This window comes from Malurus melanocephalus, unplaced genomic scaffold (assembly GCF_030028575.1).
Source record: "Malurus melanocephalus ecotype Western Australia unplaced genomic scaffold, MMel_1.1 scaffold_33, whole genome shotgun sequence".
In the NCBI taxonomy this organism is placed as follows: domain Eukaryota; kingdom Metazoa; phylum Chordata; class Aves; order Passeriformes; family Maluridae; genus Malurus; species Malurus melanocephalus.
The window spans coordinates 2,307,881-2,331,145 of NW_026623265.1; the positions used below are offsets into that span (position 1 = coordinate 2,307,881).

At 35.3% G+C, this 23,265-nt stretch overlaps 1 protein-coding gene across 7 annotated transcripts in view; it reads right to left on the reverse strand.

The window, feature by feature from the left end:
• Nucleotides 1–244: 244 nt before the first annotated feature.
• Nucleotides 245–23,265, reverse strand: part of STXBP5 (syntaxin binding protein 5) — a 107,468-nt gene continuing 84,447 nt past the window's right edge. For 4 of the 7 annotated variants that reach the window (XM_057364001.1, XM_057364003.1, XM_057364000.1 and 1 more), the window contains 7 exons: nucleotides 18,532–18,582; nucleotides 14,196–14,435; nucleotides 12,423–12,792; nucleotides 9,842–10,007; nucleotides 8,982–9,093; nucleotides 6,667–6,887; nucleotides 245–5,995 (listed from right to left, as the gene is read on the reverse strand). In XM_057364001.1, coding sequence (XP_057219984.1) covers nucleotides 5,954–5,995; nucleotides 6,667–6,887; nucleotides 8,982–9,093; nucleotides 9,842–10,007; nucleotides 12,423–12,792; nucleotides 14,196–14,435; nucleotides 18,532–18,582 — 1,202 coding nt within the window. In that variant the 3' untranslated portion in view covers nucleotides 245–5,953. The remainder of the gene's footprint in view (nucleotides 5,996–6,666; nucleotides 6,888–8,981; nucleotides 9,094–9,841; nucleotides 10,008–12,422; nucleotides 12,793–14,195; nucleotides 14,436–18,531; nucleotides 18,583–23,265) is intronic. The other 3 variants (XM_057364005.1, XM_057364002.1, XM_057364006.1) reach the window with 1 other exon arrangement.

Here is a 23,265-nt window from a genome sequence, read left to right on the forward strand (position 1 = left end):
TCTGGTAGCTTAAAAAGATAACACAACTTCACATTGTCACCAGCAGTATGCATATTTCAGAGAGTTTTCAGACATGCTTGGGGACATCACCACACATGAACCATTTCACACCTTTCGGGCTCCCGTCAGGGCTGCTCCCTGTCAGCCTGGCTGCCAGAGCTTCCAGCACACACCACTCTGCTCATTATAAAGCACAGCTCACACCTTCCTGCTGCTCTGGCCAGCAGGAAAACAACTGGTCAGGAAGAAAAGGAGTAAGCTCCACTCGTTTTGGGAGAGATTTGAATAGTTTATTTTGCCCAATCAAGAGCCCTTCAGCATAATGACACATTCATATACACATATATGAACATTTTTTTTCTGAAACATTAATGTATAATACATTTTAAATTTAAAATACCAGCTGCACAGGTATTTTTATTTACAAAAATATTCCATACTTATTTTTTTAACTTTGTTATGATGACATAATTCAGTCCAAGTACATGTAAGTAAAATAACTCTATGCAATCTAACATAGTTGAGTTTTTAACAGTACAATTTGCAGTTCATATGAAACTATATTCGTAGACAGATGGATTTGCAACCCTACCTAAAAATGCATATTCCAGTAATCATCCTCAGAAGAGCTAGTGGGGCTCAGCAAGACTWAACTGAAGAGTAAGTTGCAATGAACATAAGGGAAAAAGAAAACACACATGTACACACTAACATATACGTAAACGAGAACTGCTATACATCAAGCATGCTTACCCAGGAGCGGGCAATGTTAGAAAAATTTACGGATGGATTCTTTTTTTTCCCCATGGTGCTGGTACAATGAAACAGCAGCATAACTAGAAAGCAGCATGTTTTCCTAGTTCTAATCACTACAGATAGCAGAGCTCAGGTCTAAAATAACACAGTACTGCTTATTTACAATTCTGTTTTAAAAGGGAATATTTAAAACATGTTCCCACCCCTCTCCCTTTCCATTGCCTATTACTGAATGGTAGTGGTAATCCACATACAACTCCTTACATGTTTTCAACTGAAACAGTTAAACTTCTAGTTATTTGCCTTGTAATACATAACTTAGCTACTAACAGAAAGAAATAATAAGTGTCAAAATAACCTACAGTAGTAGGTTAGTTTAAACATTTCTAGGTGCACATGGAAGTACCAAAATAAATACTTATTGACATCTTTCATTTGATTGTTTGGTGTTTCTGCCTCATTTATACCCTTTTTTCACTTTTTAAAAATGAATACCCACATCTTTAAATTTAAACTATGTAAGGTGTAAAAGAACCCAGAAACAGTACACTCATCTGGCTTAAAACAGTAACATGGTAGATACATAGAACATCTTTACAATGGGCTTAAGAGGAAGAAATTGGCCCAGGTAAGGTTTTCAATGAAAACTGAAGTAAAATTTGTTTAGCTGATTCACCAACACCTTTTTTTCCTTCTTCTGTTTACTTCCACCCCTCAAACATCAATAACTTCTGTCTACAGAGTATTTGAAGATTTTGTGGTAGTAGCAAAGCTATCAACATCCACCCAAAAAGATTCACACTAATTATCCAGGAAATTGGCGGGCATGAGGAAAAATTCAACTGACAAGTTGTCCTTCGACTTGGAGAGGGAAGCAAGGCACTGCAGTCCTTCCCTCCCGCACCACAGTCTGTCTGCAGACAGTGCCTGCCCACATATGTGAAACCACGAGGAGAAAGTAGTGGGCACTTCAGACTCAAAGAGTTTGTTYTTTTCAACACATATTTTGGATACAAAAAAACCAAAACAAACCCACATAAAACCCAACCCTGATTAACATGTAAAGAGCTGATGTATAATCAAAATACACAGATTACTCAAAGAAAGTGTTTATTGGACAAACCTCACTTCAGTTTTGGAGAACTTTAAAAGTCCAAGAAATAGAGCTGAAAAAAGTCTCTCGCTAGTACCAGAAAAAAACMCAAACTGTAGAAAACCAGTCAGGCATGGACTGCAGCTACTGAGAAAACTTTTATATTAAGCAAGTTTCCTATCTTCCTGCTCCATATACTTGGAGAATTCTTTAAGTAGTTTCAAAATGGGAGGTAAAAATAATTGATTATTTTCTGCAAAGCAAAATGGGCTATTTGTTTTCATCGCATAATAATTGTATCATCTCGATATGAGATATGAATGTATTCATAAGCTTAAAACAACTTCTATGGATAATATACATACTTTAAGTACTTTGACTTAAAACTTGAACATAAGTCTTTTTAAAATTAAAGGTAGAAGTGTACATATAAAAATTATTTAAAACTAAAAGTATATTCTTAAGCAGTATGTATAAATATAACAGATTTCTTTTGTATTCTCTAGTAACAAATGTGAAAGTGTTGCAGTAATTTATAAACTGAATGCTGACACAGAATACGTGCCTTTCATTAGATTCTATATTGTATATACATATTTTGCTAAGAAAACACACATTCCAAATAAATCACATAATTAGCAAAGGTGCCTGAAAGTAATCTGTTCTAAAGTCTTTATTGAACATATATGTTTATATACAAATAATGAACCTGAACTGCACAAATGCAGAAACAAAATTAAGGAATAAAATACCATGATTGAATTAAAGTGCAGGAAAAATTCAAGTCTAAAAGTCCAGGTAAGATCAGTGCCATTAATTAAGCAAAGAAAAAAAAAGGAAACAAATCCAAACAAATTTCCACCCCTCCAAAAAAACCCAAACAAACCAAAATGCCATTAAAAAAACCAAAACCCATAGAAAGGAAAAAAAAAAAAGAAAACTAATAGGAAAACTAATAGGAAAATAAAATAAAATGAACTTGCTTCCAAAAATCCTCCTTTGGATGTAGCTTTCCAGTATCACCTGCCATGCAAGTACCACCTCAGGCACAAGAACTTTGCATAAAGACAGACAAGGAACACAGCTATATATTACTGTACTTTATAACTGACTTTGCTGAAGAACAAATCACTGGAGATGCCCATGGTGTAACACTTTCAGACTGATTTGGAATACACGCATATTTACACATACCAGGTTTCAAAAGTTACGATTTGGCAGGACTAAGGTGAAGAAAAGTTTCTTCAGTTTACAGTTCCTAATGAGACACACTACATATAAACAGATAGGTAGCAGCAGGTAGTTTCTTACTTTCATTTTAAAAAAATGTATTAGCTCAATTGTATCTTATCGTTTTCCAGACACTCTAAAAAATTTCACACAACTAAAATGCTAGCGAAAAAACAGGGGTGCTTCCCTGCAAGGATTTCAATACACTTTGCTGTACAAAAGGTGCACCACCAATAGCACAATAAGATGCAAAGATGTGTGTGTGATCACCTTCCTTCCATTGGGAAGGAAAAAGTAACATTTTAGACTAAAATTGTACATAGCCCCTTTTATTGACCAAGAACYGTTTGTGTGTTTATCTCATGAGCAATCATGTCATTAATCTTYGTATCTAGAAGCATGCCCTGAACATAAGCAACAGAAGAGATTCAACTATCATAGATTCTTTAACATCAAATAAGCCACTACTCTTCGTGTACTGGCAGATGGTCTCTCATTTCCTCTTATTTTTTTGCTTGCTGGTGGTTCTCAAATGCATCTTGATGAGAAAGTTAAGTATGCTTTCCTTTCAAGCCAACATCATCTTCCATTGATATGAATGATACCATAATTTGTTGAAGAATACTTTTACAATCCTCTCCCCCAGAGCCAGACCAGATAATTTCTCAGGATTCTGTTGTGCTGAAATATACTTTATCTTCACCAGGTCAAATAATAATAAGCCATCTCAATTTATAAATGTGAGACAAGGAAGGGGACAAGTGTCATTTAGGGTGGGTTTTTTTGGGACGTGGTACGGGTAGTGGTTCATCTAATTTTCTTCTACCTGGGTGTCTCTCAGGTGGTGTTAAATATGCATTAATTAGACACTAAAAATAAATTAACATGCAGAGGCAAATATTGCATGGGAAACTGAGTAAAGTAATTCAAGTAAACGTTGGGACAGAGCCATCAAAAAATCATAATATYGCTTGTTCAAACTGTCACATTCTCATTTGTTAGGTTCTTCGACCAGTGTGCATAGAAGGGCATGCCCTCATACTGGCAACACAATTCAACTGTCTTTTTAAATTAAATGCTGCTATACATAAAGTGAGACAATTTATCAATTTGTACTACAAAGCCCAAATATATTTGCCTCTCATTTGAAAAGTGATTTAAGAACTTTGAGTAACTTTATATTTTGCAYTCTTTAGGTGTATTGTAAGGCTGCCTTATCTGTATACCTGTAACATCACTTCACAATACAAATATAACCAAGGTTTTTCTTTGGGAACATTCAGAAWGTTTGTGAAAAAAGCAGACAAAATGCAATGTTGGAGAAGCAAACCCAAGTGATTAATTTCAGACAATGTAGACTTACCAGATTTTAAGTACTCCCTTCTATAAAACAAAACCAGTCAGTAACTATTTGTACTTTGAGAAAAACAATCTAAATGAATTTTTGAAATGCAAGCATTTATTTTAAGGGATCATCTCTTTTAAGARGAGCTCTGGTCATTCGCAGTGATATAGTTTTAGTGCAGTAGCCATTATAAGTTAGCTCAGCTGTATTATTTACCTCACCCAAACTGAACATTATTTCACCAATTCCTAAAGTTTTTGTACACATTTTACCACTGCTTACACTGCAAATACTGYTTTAGAGACTAAATGCAAACTTTAGGCCAACTGCCTTTAGTGCTGGGTGGAGCCAAGATAGGTACTTGTAAAATAGCTTTACTAGCAGAACTTAGAGATTTGCTAAACAACATACTGACAATTATTAAGTATTAGATACTTGCTTGCCATTATTCATGCATCAGCACCTCCRTGGTGTGTAAAACTTTGAAAACCTGAGTCCAAGGTTATCTGATTTCATAGTAAAGGACTAAAGGGGCATATAGAATTTAAGTTTTGAGCAAAATTATCACAGCTATTTTAATTAATGGCCGTAAAGATACATTCTGTTAAACATTTATAAAAACTCACAGCATGACTGGAACCCACAGCCAATTCTAAACGTTACACAACCGGAACCAGTAACTATTTTTGGCAAAAAAAAATTATTTAACTGAACAGAAGCTSAAGAATTTTTACCACAAAGAAGATGTTACCACATTTCACATAGCACAGCCATAACACAAATGAAAACTTCCAGCATGACACATTCCAGTCATATTATTCACTTGACTTTTTTAATGCAAAAATTAGGTATTCTTTTGTTTTGCACGTCACAGAATATGATGTGAATACAAGAATACTAGATCAGGGGTCCAAGAAAAGACTATGCTCAGGTCAACTATGTATACAATTTTCAAKGAGAAATCTTCCAAGCTTCCAGCTTTTCCAATGAAAGAAGTGACAGCAAACTTGAACTTTTCTTCAACAATAATGGTAAATATAGCAAGTCCTAGAGAGGGTAATTGTAAATCAGCTACTGTCCAGCAAGACAAACAACTTGATTCCAGCTCTTGGACCCCTGATTTATTGCCTCTCCTTACAGGAGGGTATAACACTGGCAGCAATTACAATAGCACAAAAACTTTTGGCATATGAAATATTAACACAGGATTGACCCTGCATTGCCCCTGCCCATCTCACCACATTTTCCCTTTGCTCWCTTTTCCACATGTTCCAGTTACCTTTTCTGTTTCAACCCTATGCTAACCAACAGCTAAGAAACACTCAAGTTTTGTGTGTGTGTGTTTCTTAGATATAAAGCTCCTCAGTTAAAGCCGTGACTGAGGTAAAACAGTGTGTCATTTGTGCTAGGAAACAACAGTATTCTATGGTGAATACTCCTTTAAATTCCAGTGGTCCTGCCAAAACTAATGAAAAAACAAGATTTTTTTCATCAGGACAAAATTAAACAGATGTGATTGATGGGAGTCATCAGAATTGGTACCACTTCTTGTCTTTGTACTTCAACATCATCTGAAAAAAAAAAACCAAACCAATTTCTAATTACTGTTTCTATAATGAACCAAAATGTACAGTGACACATAGGATATGCTCACAAAACAGCATGAGAAAGGAGGACTTTAGCAAGGCTTATCAAAACTGAAACAACATTGCTGAACGCTGAGGGTTTAGCGTGATGAATTTTCTAATGGTAGCATTACTGCTGGTGATCTAGCCTCAGAAAAAGACATTTTTTGGAGAATGGGGAAGTTGCACAGAGCTCAGGGCGYGGAAAGAAGTGAGCATGAAAATGGACGAGGACAGCCATTCTATGTAGTTACTAAGGAAAAAGACTAACACACATTCATGGGGTTTGCATACAACAGGATCTTTAAGGACAGCATGCATCTGACAATGAAGCATTATTCTTCTCACTAATTCAGTGACAATAAGTCATTTTTTCAGTAATGGGGATTGAGTTGCACATTTAGAAGCTTACATGCCACCCCAGCAGTCTGCATGCTCTAGACCAACGTGCCACAAGACAAAGCTCTTCACATCAGTCCTTAAATTGTTAGGAGTAGCAGTTGATAGATGATATCCTTTATCAATGATACTGCATGCCCTAAAGTTGTGCATGTGCACAACTCAGTTGCACAACTTGCATTTATTTGACAATCAGCTTAATGTTCAGTCCAACATACCTCATGAGCGTGTTTTGAGAAAGAATCAGCACTGTAAAGCATAGCTGCAGTTTTTTCTTCCAGTTCTCCCAGTTTCTGTCCTCTTTCATCCAGTGCCAACCGGGCTCGTGCTAGTTCACCAACTACACCAGAGGCCGCTCCTTTGACACCTTCAATACCYCCAGGTCCTGGGATATGCTGGGCAAGACTCCTTGATGCCTTCCCAGATGCTGATTCTCCAACTGGAGGCATTTGCAAAAGCAACAAAAACAGAACAGCAAGTTTTTCTATTATTATTKCATAAATACCAGTTCAAATAGTTTATAAAGAAGTGTAATTTCTTTGCATGGAGACCAAACACCTAAYTGTAGGTATGACCATGAGCAACACTCAGTACTCTATGTTAGGCGATGTTACTACATTGAAACTGAGATACTCAAACATATTTTTAAGTTTCTGGGCAGGTTATAAAACTAACCTCTTCACATCTCAAGTCTGAAATTAAAATTCTCATGTGCATCAACAGAAATGTTAAAAAAACACCTCACTAGCACAACATATTTTATTTCATGTGGAATTTGTTTTGAGTTCAACACACAAAGCAGGATAATTTTGAAAATACAGGCCAGCGTGATCCCGCAGCMGAAGTTTCCTTTGATGGAAGTTCAATTTTAGATGCAGACACCTGAACATTAGTATCTATGCTGTCATTATTGTAAAAATCTTGAAAAAACCAAAGTAATGTAAATCATAAAAAGTCACTATGGCTGTAAGAACAAATCAGCAGAAATGATCATCTGAACAGTTCCAGACTCCAGTGGTGGCATTGACTACATCGACTTTGCTCATAATGGGACATCAGCCACCCAGTTCAATCTAGACACTTATGGGATATGCCAGTCTCATGCAGAACTGTGTATATTACAGACATTTRAATATATTTTGTAAACTATGAAATTGGTTTAAATATTTTCTTTTTTTCCTCTAGGAAAAATAATATTAACTTGTTAAATATGGTTTAATGCACAAGTTCAAGATTTTCTAATTTGATTTTATGGTTCTATTAAGAATGATTTACATTTAAGTTAGTACTATAAACATCTTTTCGTGAATTCCCAAAATAAGCAAGAGAAATAATTTCATTTATTACAGATTCTGCTGTGACCCTCATGGTAAATATGGCTACTTAAAGACATTCTCAGATGTCTTCTGAATTGTCATTGAACCCACTTTCAGGTGCCAATTCATTATGCTTTTTTTCTTCCATTCAATATTATTTTCCTTCTGAAGATCCAAGCCAAAACTTAATGGTGGAAACTTGAAATGAAATAAAGAGATAACTTCTAAAGTTACAAGGCATTTTTCCCATGTCCCAGTCATATTAAAGTATAATTTGTGCAAAAAAATTCTCTTCTGGAATACTTGACCAACCTTCCATAGTATTACATATACATACATACATATATTTATATACATGCCCACAAAAGGAATCTTTAACGTAAAAGTCACCTATAAATACCTGATATTTGCTCAAAATTTACAGGCACAAGTAAAGAAGTGTAATTTAATTTTTATTGTAGAGTGCAAAAGAACCAACATAATGGATTGACAGGGCACTTGGTGCACTTGAACAGATACCTTTCACATTAATAAGAAAATGGCTCATGAAAATAAGCTTGCATAATATGGTGCTGCATCTAGCAACTATCTGAATAAATGGAAGCTATTTTCCTTAAAAATCCAGAAGTTCTTAATGGCACCACAGTTAAAGAAAAAAAAGTGTTATAAAAAATAAAAAGAGAAAATCATAAAGCAATTAAAATTTTGTCCAAATCTATATATTTAACTGTCCTGTAAACACAGGACTGAATTGAAATATCATACAGTTCTGTCCTTGCTCTCATTCCTAAGGCATCTCTGCACAAGTGAAATGAGGCAAATCTGGCAAATGACTGAAGTGGAGTGAAGTTTCACTTTTCTCACTGTCCAGAATAGCACTCCAAAAACAGTCCCTTTCAATTTAACAGCATAAATAAAATCATGGTTAGTACTACATRCTTCATAAAGATGAATAAAAATTAGATTATAAAAAAGTGGGACAACTAGTCTACTGCTGAATAAATTCAATAAAAGAACCCATGAAAAAACATACAAAACTTTTCTGATCTTGTTGGTAAGGTGTACAACACAAAATCTATGAAAAAGTATTTATCATTCCCTATTTTATTTTCTTTTTACAAATATAATATYCTATCAACACAAGTAATACATTTATCACAGATCACTGGCTTCCTTGGGTAGAAATACCAGAAAAAGAACAATTAATAACAACTTACAGAGTTCTTCCCTGTCAAGTGACTGTGCCCCRCCTCCGAACAGGCCTTTAAAGAACCCCCTGTTTGGTGCTTCTGGAGTTTCTACGGGAGTGAAGAGCTCACCCAACATTTCCTTTGCAATGCAATAACATAAAAAGGCATAAATTATTTAAAAGAATGCAATGTTCTTCCACTTTCAGGATTTACTTAATGGATTTGAATTTCAAAATAAATATGCTTTAATGGGCATCTGACTTTGCAAGGTGATGTAGGAAAGAGAAGAAAAAACTACGTTAAAAAATTTGTGYAAACCATCTCCTCCAGATGGTTGCAAGCTTAAAGCTCATGGAATTCAGAAGCAAAGAAATGCATTCAAGTAAAGCTGTATTTGCTCCTCAACACTTYAGGCAAAATTCCTGACTTGGTGCTGCTGAAAGTGTATCTACAAATACTTATATCCACATAGCAGTACCACAGTAAAGCCAGCATCTCTGCTATTTCTTTATTCTATACAGCTACCACTGAAGCATGACTGAGAATTTTTAAAGCTGTTAATACCCCTGAAACAAGTAGCTTCCTTCAAACATCCTGAACTAACATTCCCCACTTGTGTTGGCACACATCTCTGCCAGTGTCAATTGATCAAGGGAACTTTAACTGCATGTTAAAGGAGGAAATTTCCTGTTGATCAAAACAAAATTAAGTAAGAAATTTAGCTTCAACAGCATGGATGAAACAAAAATTTAAGGTAGAGGCGATTTATCTRGAATCAGACTATAATAAAGGAAAAAAGGGGGAAAAAAGTACAAACCACAAAAGCCAAAGTGCTTAGCTCAGAACATACCTAAGAAAAAAGTGATTTTTTAGAAAGAGTTCATTACCTGAAGATTTTCACACGTTTCTTGGCTGTAGGTGAGCCTCTGTATTTCAGTGGGTGAGACAAGATAGAGCGCTTGTCCATTATTGGTGAAGCAGAATGTCCTGGCTATCCGCATATTGGTGAGTGGCAGGTAATATACATCCAACAATGGCCTTAAACTTGGCAAACTTAAGGAAAAGAATTTTAAAACCCATTAAATATAGTAGGAATGTCTATTATTGATCAAATGGATCATTTTTACACTGAAATACATAATTTTTTCTCTTCATCTGCATGTGTACCACAAAACTGGTATAATTTAATGGCTTTATATAWTCTCAAATGGTTTTATATAACCTCAAAAGTTAAATCTCTGCATTACAGATGTATTTAAAGGCATTTTAAAAATTTTAGTTGAGCATGTAAATCATAAATTCATTATTTAATAAATGAGGCATTACTTAATAATTACCAAGGTATTTTGGTAAGTATCTACCAAGAGTTTATAAGTAAGCATCCTGTCTCTTCTCTCCTTGACTAAAAATACAAATCCCATAGATCTCCTCTAGAACATTTAGAAATATACATGGATGTGCTGTTAAAGGAAAGCAGAATTCAGTAGCCTCAAACAATCTTATGAATTATTTCCCTCTTTTTTTTCTGTCTAGATGTTTAGGACAAAGTCCTCTTAAAGCAAAGTTTGCTTACCTCGTATTTTCTGATTCTGTACGTGTAACTGCAGAACTTACTGCAACAATCAACTGAAGAACAGACAGCACACTTGGGCTGTAACAATGGCCCCCTGCCAAACATTCCTTTCCCTCAATGTAATAATAAATGCAAGTAAGAAGGGACAAAACACCTAATTTCTTGACAAGCAGAACTCAAAATAAACCACTGTCTCAAACATCCCCTGTGAAGTTCTTGTAAAAAAAATTACAAAAGTAGTTAGCTGCAAATGTCCTAGTAACACAATAAGCAGCTTCTGCTGCAGACACAATCTGCATAAGATTATTATTTCTAGACACTAAAAAAGCAACAAAGAGGCAAAGTAAAGTTAAAACCAAAGAAAGATAGAGTAACCACAACAGTGTCAGATTGCCTTCTTTTGTGGTTTTTTTTTTTCTTTTCTTTTCTTGCATGATGCTAATATTGCCTTTGGAGGCAAGTTTTAAAAGTGAGAAATAAAAAGCAATAGTCTCTTGTAAGCATATCACCAAGATATGACACCTCTGCCATGCATGTATCTAAAATRAGAATATTCCTAAGAGAGTGTCAGTAACAGAGAAGTGCTTTGCTTCAGAGCAATGCAAGCATGAAACATTCTTACAGCTTCCAAACACAAAAACATGAGATCAGACAGGACATCCATGAGAGCATTTTCATTGTTTCTGCTACAGATCTGTTTGTTACTAAGTCCTATCTGAATTTATATCAGTAGATAAGTATTGGGCATCTTGGGTACGATCCAGTACTCTGACAACTTCACACAAGCTGTGTGTAAGGTCCACTCCCCAGCAGCAATTCACACTTACTAAATGGAGCTCATCACTGGAGTCTAACTTCCCCACAAAAGGTAACAATTCAGCATTTATAATTTAGCACATATGCAGAGTTCATTAGAAAATGATCCTGAGGAATCCTGAGGAAGACAGGATTTGTTTCAATATACGGTATCTGAACATTACTAAGTTTAAGTTTTAATTAGGAAAAACAATGCTGTTTTCCCTGCAAGGTGAGCAGCATTTTGTAGAGAACATACTACTGTTAGAAAACAAGTTATGATTGCATCAGCCTCGGTTTTACTCCTAAAGTAAAAAACAACTTCCTAAAGAAGTATTTTTTACACAATTTTCCAAGCTGATAGTTTATTTTGGCCACCTTAAAAATAATCCGTTAGGAACTTTACTGGCATAAAGTTATAGAATGTTCCACATTCATCTTATCACCAGGCCACAACTAAACTGCAGGTGCAAGAGTGTAAGTATATACACACTGCTGTTCAGAATCAAATAGCACTTAAAGGACAGGAAAATTACACAGGTGACATGTAAGTATATTTAAACATTACTACTACTACATATATTTAAATTCAAAACTTAAACCCCTTACTTTAGATGTCTTATTACTATCCAACTATTAGCAATTAATGTTGCCCTCATAGCCTGAGTTTAAGGCCTTTAAGACCCAAGCAAGGTACACAACAAAATAAGACTGAGGCATGAGTCTCATGCAAACAGCTGCACAAATATAGGCAGAGTTCTGGTCAGGTACAAGGCAAAGGTCTGACTCAAAGCAGTTTTCTCCATCGAGTAAATTCAGCCTTTAGACAAACTTCAAACTCGTGGACCCTTATCACACATTTGGAACTATGTGTTGAATCAGGGTGGCTTGAGCTAAAACGGTCAACTTTTTCATGTGTTAAAGGCATAACTAATAGGAATATGCAATCAAAATTATCCAGGCTCAAGTGTTAGAGAATCACCAACCCTGAATGGTTTTGGTTTTTTAAAAAGTCACCGTCTTATGGAAGAGGAACCTTTCTGTGTAGCAAAAGACTATTTCTTCTTTTTATACTTAAGTTACTATCAAACAGGTCTTACCTAAAAGTCATAATATGTCCATTGGCACAGAAACATGCAAGGCAGATACTGTTACTCAACGACACTAYGTCTCCACGAAGAACAAAAGAAGTCTCTGTTATATTTTGCTTATAAATACAGTTCTGGGATGGCAGTGAGATAACTTTTGCTTGCTTTTCTGAACATATCACGGCATATTGGTTTTCACTGATTTCCTGAGAGGAAGAAGGGGACACTGAGACAGGTCGTCGCTTTTTTGCTTTTTCTTTTTCATCTTTATCTTCAGGAACATTATGTTCTCTCCAGGGTTCATGTGCTGGTGGGACCAAAGATCCTGTGGTATCCAAAAAAGCCATTCTCAAGATTGCCCCTTTTAGCCTCAGGATGGTTCCTAGGAAAAAGTAGAGGAACACATTTCTAAAACAGTTCTTCTAAATTCCTTTTCAAACCACAAWATATTCCTTTAAGGAGCTAGCAGAATGAAAAGAAAACAAGAATTTCAGTTTGCCTCTGTATCAAAACAGATATACCCAAATTGGGCATTTATCTAAAAACCAGTAATGCACAAATGCAATCCAGAAAACGTTAGATCAGTTTTCAAGGGTTAAGTGTATGCAGACTCTTCCATTAATTTCAAGGGAAATGCATGAATTGATTAAGAGAGCCCGGCTGCCACACGCATTTCTATTCAAGTTCAGTGGCACAAATGTAACTGATTTCATTCTCTCCTGACAGGTACATGCTTAATATCAACAATAAATGTTATTAGTCAAAGGTGAATATCACCTTTTCCTTCAATTGGTTCAGGAACAAGCAATGTGCGGTTTTTATTTCTCCCCTGCAATTCACACTTGAATCCACTACCCTAGCTCAAAAAAGTGGAAAGTTTTCTCTCATACTGTTCAAATCCCCGTCTCTGTAGGCCAGACCTTAAGCTAACAGTCTTTTTTTTCATTTAACTTTCAGTTATTCACACATAAGCAACAACATAATTTGCTAAGTACAAGATATAAAGCAGCATCTTTTAAGGATTATGCTGCAGATCCAGTGATGAAACAGTGTCTAGCCTCCAGCCTTGCCTTTTTGACCAAATGTTACCAAATCTGAACAGTGATGCCAATACCTTACTCAATGGGCACAGACCACAGATACAGTATAGATGTTACACCACTTCTAAACATTACTACAATAAAATAGCATTGCACTTGGTATGTTTGACACCATCTGTGCTCTGCATTGCAGACAGTGGTAGCAGAAAAGCTAAATCTAAGCCTAACAGTATATCCAATAAACCATTAATTAGTAACAACAAAATCAGTTGCTGTGCATCAGAAAGACAAGATGCAATACCTTTCACAGCAATYCAAAGGATTTTTTTTTCACTAATATTTCAAGCCAGTTTTTCAATTTACAGTCTCAGTTTGCATTCCCTTTTCTTGCTGCAGGTAAACTGATTGATTCTTACCTCATGACTAAAAAAACAATAATAAACTGATCATTTGATATTATTCATCTCTTCTGCTATCTCTGTTTAACAACTGCAAACATAGTTTCCTCAGCAAGTATACATTAAAGTTGTATTTTTATATTTTAGGAGATTGTACTTTCCACTTATCCAGCTTGAAAAACTCTGGTAATAAAGTAACCAGTCTAGATKGTTAAACTTAGCAGCTAAATCAATAGAATACATATATTTAATTAAYCAATAATCGAAAAGAAAACCTTGAGCAGTTTCTTAAAAAAAATATGAAAAGAACAACGAAGTATACTTTAGCCTGTCTGCTTTGTACATACCACTCGGAGAAACAATTACTGGCTGCAGAAGTCTTTGCTCTCCTCCTGGGGGTAAGTTCAGTGCAATGACAAGCACTGTACCCAGCGTGGTCCCAACCCACAGGCATGGGGAAGGCGATGTATCAGCCTTTCTTGTGAAAGTCTCACAAAAATGAAGAGCTGAAATTGCCTCGCGTGACTCTTTATCAATGCTAGTTACACTAGAACTTCGGGAGCGACTGAAAGAGTTGTCTTTGACATCTGAAAATAAATCAGCATTAATTAAAAAGTATAGCAAAATGCAGGGATAAAGAGAATTAGATTTTTTGTTTGGTTTTTAGCATCATATACTAACTATAGTTCTATTGATTATGATCCCACTATTAGTCATATTTCCTTCCTTACGGCCCAGTTTCCAACTCTATCTTGAGCAAAGAACCGAATCTTTGTTCCAGAGGTTGCATCCGTTAACTATCACGAACAATTTTTAGGCATATTTCTCTATTCTAGAGCCAGAGAAAAATAATCATCAAGGGGCACTCCTTTAAAAAAATKGAATAAAAAACCTCAGTGCCAATTAGTTCATTGATCAGATGAAAAAATATTAGCTCCCACGGAACACAGTTAACTAATGCTATGAAGATACAACTATTTTACTTTAAGGAACCTGCACTGACACCTGCATAGCATGACAGCATGGAACCTGTAGTGACTGACAGTATTGTCTCACTTTAGGAAACTGTGCAGAAGATCTAATGGGCTATTTACACACCCCCAAACTTTTGTTAAGAGAAATAACAAATGCCATCAAATGCCATCTGGTACAGCTATTCAAAGCTGAAGATTTCCACTTTGAATGCTCTAGCATAGTGCCAGTAATAGCACTAAAACCTTTCAGGAAGTCTTGCTCACTGCTTAGTAAACAAGTGAATTCTAATGTTAATAAAAGTAAATGTTTTGCTCCACTCTTGCTGTATGCTATCTGTAGGCGTGGCACATCTAAAATACATCAGCATACACTGAATTTATCCGTATATTCAAAAATTAATGATTTACTTTCTTGATTCATAATTGCAAAGTTTTAGCAAAAGACAGCCCTTACCAGCAAAAGTTTGATGCAATTTATATTAATAAAAATTAACTCAAAAAATCTTTTGAGTAGGAAACTCAAAAATATCTTTTGATGAGGGTATAGATACAATTGACATTTTTAAAGCAGGATTAAGAGCTAAAGATACACATTCAACCATATACTATTTGGAAGTATTACTATGTTAGTTTCATTAAATTATTGAAAAACTTTCTACGAAGAATATCTAACATGCATTTGGAAAGCATACATACTAGGTTTTAACTGACTAAATAAACACATTTACTTAACACAAACAGTGAATCTTCTCAGGAGATAATTGCCTCATTCCAACAGGTAGAGGAAAAAACATTTTCCTGTTGAATTTTAGCTGTCAAATGTAAAACATTGATTATAGAAACTATCTCAACCACTCAGATGTTGACATTCTAAATTTTCACATAAAAAAATCCAGTGTAAATGAAAATAATAATTTGTTTTTGTAAGTCTTCTAATGACCACCACCTCTTATGATGCTTMTTTTTTTCAGGTTTAAATATTTACTAATTTAATTTTTTTTCAACTTTAACATGGATTAATCAGTCTGAATATAATCAACCATACAGTTACTGCAATAGGCAGTAGCTTTAAATGTGCATCTGTGAGTTCTAGCTTATTGAAGAGCATGAGTACAAATTCCAGCAGCATTGGAATGAAAAAAAAAACATTGGAAATCAAAAAAACAATTAAAACAAACTTGTCAGACAATATGGGTGTTTTTGAGAGCAGACAATCCATTCAGAAGAGAGAACTGAGGGGAAAAAGTTTAACTGCTTTAATGCAACCTATTTATCCTGAAGTCAAGGACGAAGTTTGTAAATGGATTAGATTCAGATGAAGAGGAAGGAACAGAGTGTGATGAACCACGACACACCATTAGAAGGATGGAAAGATGAGGCTCTTTTGAACAAGTAAAGCAAGGAATAGCACCTAGTGGTATCTTAGTCACTGGATTAGAACATTGAATAGCAATGATAAATGCAGACTAGGGTATGTTCAGGAGAACTTCTGTTTTAGAAAGAGGAGAATAAATACAGAATCAGATCAGAAAGGAAAAGGGATAGGTTAAAGGACTGAAGACAGAAAACTAATTTGAAAGAACAAGACTATGGAAGAGTAGGTTTCAAGAAGCCATGGAAAGAAATGACAGAAAATGATAAGGTAAATGAATTTAGGAGAAAGGCATTCCAGTTGTCTCCTACAGCCAGCAGAAATGGCCACATAAGTGACAAAAATAGAAGAAAGGCAATGCTGAAGAACACTATGCAAAAACTAACCCAATATGAAATAAGAAGCAAATTAAAAAAAAAAAGTGATTGCACAAGAAAGTTATTTACATACTGAAAACCTAGAGTAATTTTACACAGAACAAAATGAGGCCTCTAAGCACAGATTTTCACACACATGCAAAGTCAAAACAAGTCAAAGGCTATTACAATTCAGAAGGTAGAGACTATTTTATGAGCATACCAGAAATGATGTGACAAAACCCCCCTTCCATTATTTCTGCAGAAGGAACAACAAATATTAAGTGATGCAGAGAACACTGTAACTCTTTCAGGACTGAAAAAGTACTGGAAAAACTTCAGCGTCCACTCTTCTCCAGTCTTCATTAGAAAAAAGTAACACTTCCAAGTACTTACTACCATCAAAGAATTGTGAGTAAAATAGAAGAATTACAATTGGCTAATACTTCAGTATAAATGCATTTCATTTTGCCAAGTACGATAAAATTCACCCTATCCAAAATTATCACTAAACTACCAATAACCATAGCATGGAACAACAGAAATATATTGAAAGGAGTTGGCACAAAAGAGCAGAAGAATTTGACAACATGGCCACAGTTAAATCACACTAGTTCTGGACACTGACTTTAGAAAGATGAGGAAAAATTCCAGTTCCAGAAGAGATTAACAGAAGTCACCCTAGGTTTAGATACCATAAACTAAAGAAGGAGGAACAGAATTCTGTAAAGAAAAAAAAAATCTGCAAAATGAAATTAGAGATATGATGACAGATTTCAACAGCATAAAAAAATGACTAACAAAGATGGGGAGTACTTGTTGACCCTACATATTGTAGAAAGAACAAGAAAGTTAATTTGTAAGCAAGAAAGTTTGCTTTAATAACAGGAAATTTGTCTAATTARACTATACAACACTGGAACTTTGTCTGGTATTTTTCTAAAAGCTTATTTTGTTGGAGGCTCATGAATAGATCAGAGGTTAAATTGTCAAACATCTGTATCCCTGCCAAAGGATGCTTGCCAATCCTTGGATTAAAGAAGCTCTGAGGGCTGCTCCCAACTTTACGCTTCTCTGAGAGGGCAAGCTGTAATTGTACATTAGTGTGGTCCAGCTCAGTTTCAGAATCTCCCAGCGCCATGGACTTTTTGCTTTGCAGCCACATCTGTCAAACACACAGAACTACAGCTGCCAGTCTGATCCCATCTGTGTTCTGCTGGGCTTGTGGTAGCAATTCTGCTGCAGAAAGAGGAGCAAGCTGTGGCAGGCAGAAGGAAGCTGCATTTATTGCTGTAGGTCTACAGTTGTCGCCCATCATCTTTAGAGCACAAGACAGGGAAGCTGGATCTGATCTACCAGCTGGYAGACAAAGTAATAAAAAAATCCCAACCTACTCATTTGTATGCTGCTTTAGCTATGCAACACAGACCTTTAGCATTACAGACCTCTCAACTGAGCTGATCCTTACTTACAAAGTTACTGTGCATTTTCAAGAAAAATAAATTCTCAGACTGGTCATCCATCCAAAGAGCTGTATATCGCTTTAATTCAGAGAGAGTGGTCACAAGACAATATTTATAAAAATACGCCCAAGTATTTGTTGAGAGGACTTAATATATCCTGTTATTTCATTTTTCAATTTAAAATGTACCAAATGGTCCTAAAAAGGAGCAGTCTTCCTAATTTTKTTTGCTTATTCACGCTTTTGTTATCATAGCAATACTGATAAAGTGAGTGACAGATGCCTAAAAATTATGATTAAAATGTGATAAGCCATATACAGGCATTGCAGGCTTACCTGATGATGACAGCAATGACATTTTGTGCCTGAGAGTCCCCAAAAAGAGTGGAATTAAAATTTYATTTCTACACTTCAGGAAGATGCAACATGTAGTCATGATAGCTTACATAACTTACGCCTCTTACTTTAACATACTYGCATTCAGATTTAGTAAAAATAAAATCAACTATATAAACTTACCTAAATCAGGCTTTAACTCAGTTGGCAAACTTAGCTTCCTGGACATCTTTGCTGAAAAGTGAAGTATATCTTTTTTTTAAAAAGAATAAACATAATTTTGTTGGTCCTTATTTGCTTCTTTTGCAGTATTTAATATATAATTCTTTATTACATTCATTGAGGTACTTTACAGGATTTCCACTAAAGCAGARCCTCACTTCCACAAGTGAGGGGTGCAAACCAAATCATGGAAGACAGCAAAATCCCTAAATACAGCATCTTATGACTTTTGCTGAGCTTGATTTCTCTTCAAGCTTCAGGCGGGACTTAAGAGTTTGGATGAACTTGGCCTTGGCTCAACCTCAAGTTTGAACTCCTCAGGTGAGAGGACAAAATTGCAAGCGTGTGCACTGGTATTCACAGAAGTCAAGGTCCCATCCCCCTTTCTTATGCCCTACATTCTCATCAAACCTGAGGTATTTAAAACGGAAAAAAACCAACCCAAAAAACTTGAAATTACACTAAAATTAATGCATATGTATAAAAAGCTCATYATCTGAGATGCAACCCACAACCTTAGCAGTATGAAGATATTACAGAGAATAATCATAAAGTCAGCAGTGTACAAACACTTGTAACACATTCAAAARGAGAGATAGAAAAATTTTGACAATACTGCTCAAATGAAAAACAGTACTTTAACTCATCCCTAACTTGGATTCTTTTTATAGGAATGGAAATCCTGCAGTCCATTTAAACTGCGGTACAATACAAACAAATGCTGCCAAAAAAAACATCACTACTAAATTCRTAGGCACACATCCCCCTTCCATCTTTCTTTCAATAATTGCTGGAGAAGGAATTATTTTGATATAGTTTACCTACTAGACCAGGAGTACATTCTGAATTTATTTCCTAGCCACATGCTTCAGTTTCAATGCATCATTTAATTCTTCACCATCTGGCATGAGTAATACTTCTTTTCCTAAAGCAGGTATTGAGCATAGCCTCATAATTCTAGCAGTACCTTGTAATGGATACCACTCAAAGCAGCCTGAACCTTGCTGCTTTTCTCTGTAAAATGGAGTTAACTCATTCTAATTATCAATTTCACAGAAATCATTCCAATTTCTACATACCCTGACAAAGAGCATGTGATTTAAAGTTACTTCCACTCCTTCAAAAAGTGAAATACTTCACTGTATCATCAATTATGCTCATCWATATTGCAAATACTAATTATCTGAATAGTTGAACAGTTTTATTCGTGTCATACATCATAAAAATTTGAGAACAAGACTCCAGAAATAATCTTCTAATTTCCTTCATGTGTCAATATTAAAAGTATGTCTGAATAAATTGAAATTACTTACTCTCAGACAGAAAGTACTAATCACTTATTTCAGTGCATGCTGAAATGGAAAAGGGCAGCCTGAGTACATGTTTGTACTCTCCTCCTTGCATTAACACTGGCAAATATCTAACTTCAAGGTGAGACCAAAACTCATCTAAATGAGGTTTTTGCCAAGGGTTGCTTCCAAACAAGACCRACTCCTATTTCAGATCAGAGCTCAGATAAACAAACAGAAAACCAGGGTACACGAGAGCACTAGTGATAAGGAGCCCATCTTTTTGCTATCAGCTTGAACTTAAGTCAGCTTGCAGAGAGATTGTGAAATCTCATCTGGAATAGTAAATTACAAGATGGGCATTCCTCATTACACTTGTTTTCTCTCTTAGACATTTCAACAGTAAGAGCTGAGATACTGAACAAAAGCTCAAGTACGCACACAGAAAATAACTGAAGCTATTTTTGGCTTTTAACAGTTTTCACCATTTGTAAATACCTTAACCTATTGAACTAACTGAAGACCAGTAGAGTCACTCCAGGCTTTTCAAATAGAAACATTCAGCATAATCTGAATAACCGGGAAAAAAAAACTGACAAAAAAAAAAATAAAAAAATCACCAAAAAAAAAAAAAAAAAAATCACCAGATACCATGTAACAGATAATATAGCAGGTAATAGCAAGTACAGACAAGTGTGTAGGATTCTGAGAGCTGATCCAGTTTTAGCTTTTTGTTCATTAGTGAAAGGCCAGCTGCATGAACTAGGTTGGCAAGATAAAACAAATTTGTCAGGCAATTTTCAACATACACTGAACTATGCCTCATTAATAGGACAAGAGGATACATGAATTGTTAAAAAGGATATCATTACGGGAAATTGTGAATTACTGTGCTATGCAAAAAAACCCCCAACATTTCAAAACATATGTTAATGTGTCAGAAACCTCAATTATTCAAATGTAAATGAGGATTAAGAACCTATTCCAACAGCAATGGTGCCATCTTGTGTTTAAAGAAAAAACTGCCTAAAYATCCAGTAAGAAAGTAGAAATATTTCACCAGCTGAGCCCTTTTCAACTAACATTACTCAGTATAAAACGATTTGTTTGTATTTACATTGGCTTAACTTTTACAACAGTTTTAATAAATTCAGGTTTTTTATGCCTCAGATGAAAACCGTGCTAGACACCTTGTCCAAAGCAAAAGATACAAATCAGAAAAATGGAAGATACAGGATGGAGATTTAGAGAGAGAGCACTCAGAGTCATGCTTTCACTCCAGCCGTACAACAGGGCAGAGGTGATGTTGACTGCTCCTGCTGCTCTGCGTGGCTGACCTCAAGCAATAGCTGTCATATCAGAGCTCAATACTTCTCTTGGGGGTGGTGCTGCTGCAGCATTTACAGCCAAGGACAYAGATCAGGGAGCTGTTCTGCCCCTCCTGGCACATTGCTGCTCAAGGCAGCTGTGACTGTTTTGCCTAGGTTAGATCTACATTTAATATTCCTCTAAATTAGAAAACCAAGAGTAATACACAGGTGCACACACATTCTGTCAGTATATATAATGAAGTATCATGTTAGAGAACTGTCCAAACCCAAGGATTCTTGGAGATTTCTCMCAGGTCAGGCTTGGGGAGGCAAGGTGTTAAAATATGAAGACTACCTTTCCATAACATGTCATGTGTCAGTATAGCAGGCACAACCTGCAATTCGATGAAGGAAACCTGAAGGCTGAGACATGACTGAACTCTCAATTGGAAGCTGTGCCTTAGAAGTAAGAGCTACATTTCGTTTGCAGTGGATTATCCTGAGCTGGTACTTTCAAATTCAGAGCACATCAGTTTGAAAGCTATACAGTGATTTCTCCCCATTCCTTTTTAAAGGAAACAGTCTAAACACTTTGAAATAAAATTCTAAAGATTATAAAGAAAAACAGTTTATGAAGCCTATTTCATATAACATCACATGAGAAATAACTAAGCAGYTTAGAATTTGTTAGTTACTGAAGTTCCCAAATTATCTATATTTGACATCTACACAAAGTGAAATATTTACATTACCAATTAACAAATGTTGAAATCTGTAAAATTCATATGAGAGTAATAAAACCATTTTACAAGAAACTGTAAGAWAACACATACTTGGACACATCCAAAATTAGATCAAAATATTAAAAACAGATTGAAAGAAACAGTTTCGACATTAGGGCAAATGAAAACTTAATTTTAGCATCTTAAAATTTGATTCCATGAATGCAGCATTAACGGTCAATTATTTTAGCAATGTTTGAAAAATTTAGGTGTACACTTAGAATGTAACAAATGTGAGAAACTTCACGTCAATACCAACAGCAGGGATTATAAAAGGTTGGAATTAAATCTACTATGCTTAGGTCTATCTACTAATACTGTTCACAATTATTTTTAAATTTATAAAGTGCAGAAAACAAATAAGACCAATTTTCCAGAGAAGTATTTGACATGTAGGCTAGATAGATGTAAAGAAAGATAGAAAGGTCTCAAAATCTACTGAATTTTGCAGGCACCTTTMTTGAAAGTTTTTCCAGAAATGGTTGTTACATCTTAACATCCAACACAACCTATAATATTTAATCATCTCTATCTCTTTACGCTAAATACTTAACTAACCAAACTATGAGTAAAACAGTTGAAGATTTTGCTTCCACTGAAGTTGGATGTGAATGTCTTTCAATGAAAATGACACAGCCTTAGAAATTAAGTACTTCCTACCAATTCTTCTTTCTATAAATTCATCTGCATTTAGTACACTTCTGCATATTACTTTACAACACATTGTTTGTACTTTCAAATACATGGCATTTGTAACAGAATGGGTTGGATTCAATAGTGGCCAGACCACTCTCCAAAATTTCTAAAAATGGTTAGTTAAATCAAATATCTCAATATCTCAATGCTTCCAAGGTAACCATTAACCATAATTTTTTCAAGGTGCATCTCTGAGGCAAATAAGAGGGAAACATGACCCAAAAGCAACAGACTCACAGCAGGTCTTTAACTTGTCTTASTATCCATTCCTTAGCACAGAGCATTTACAACTGAGCACTTAGGRAAAAAAAAAMCMAAAAAAAMCAAACCAGACCACCTGATCTGAAAGTGTTGGTACATGAAGTATTTGCGTATTGTTTTGCTTGGGCTATTGTTTCAGTTTTACATGGTTTTTTTTGATCCTCTCACCAATCACAGAATCCTTGTTTGATACTGTCACAAATCTGCAGAAATGATAATGTCTCTACATCAGCTGCAATAAAGTGATTCCATTCACAATAGCTTCATATTTATAACTGTGTGTGCTATGTTACCACCTTGCAGCCCTACCACTGAAATGAAATCACTTCACACTTTGCTAGCAGTATTCCCTTGCTC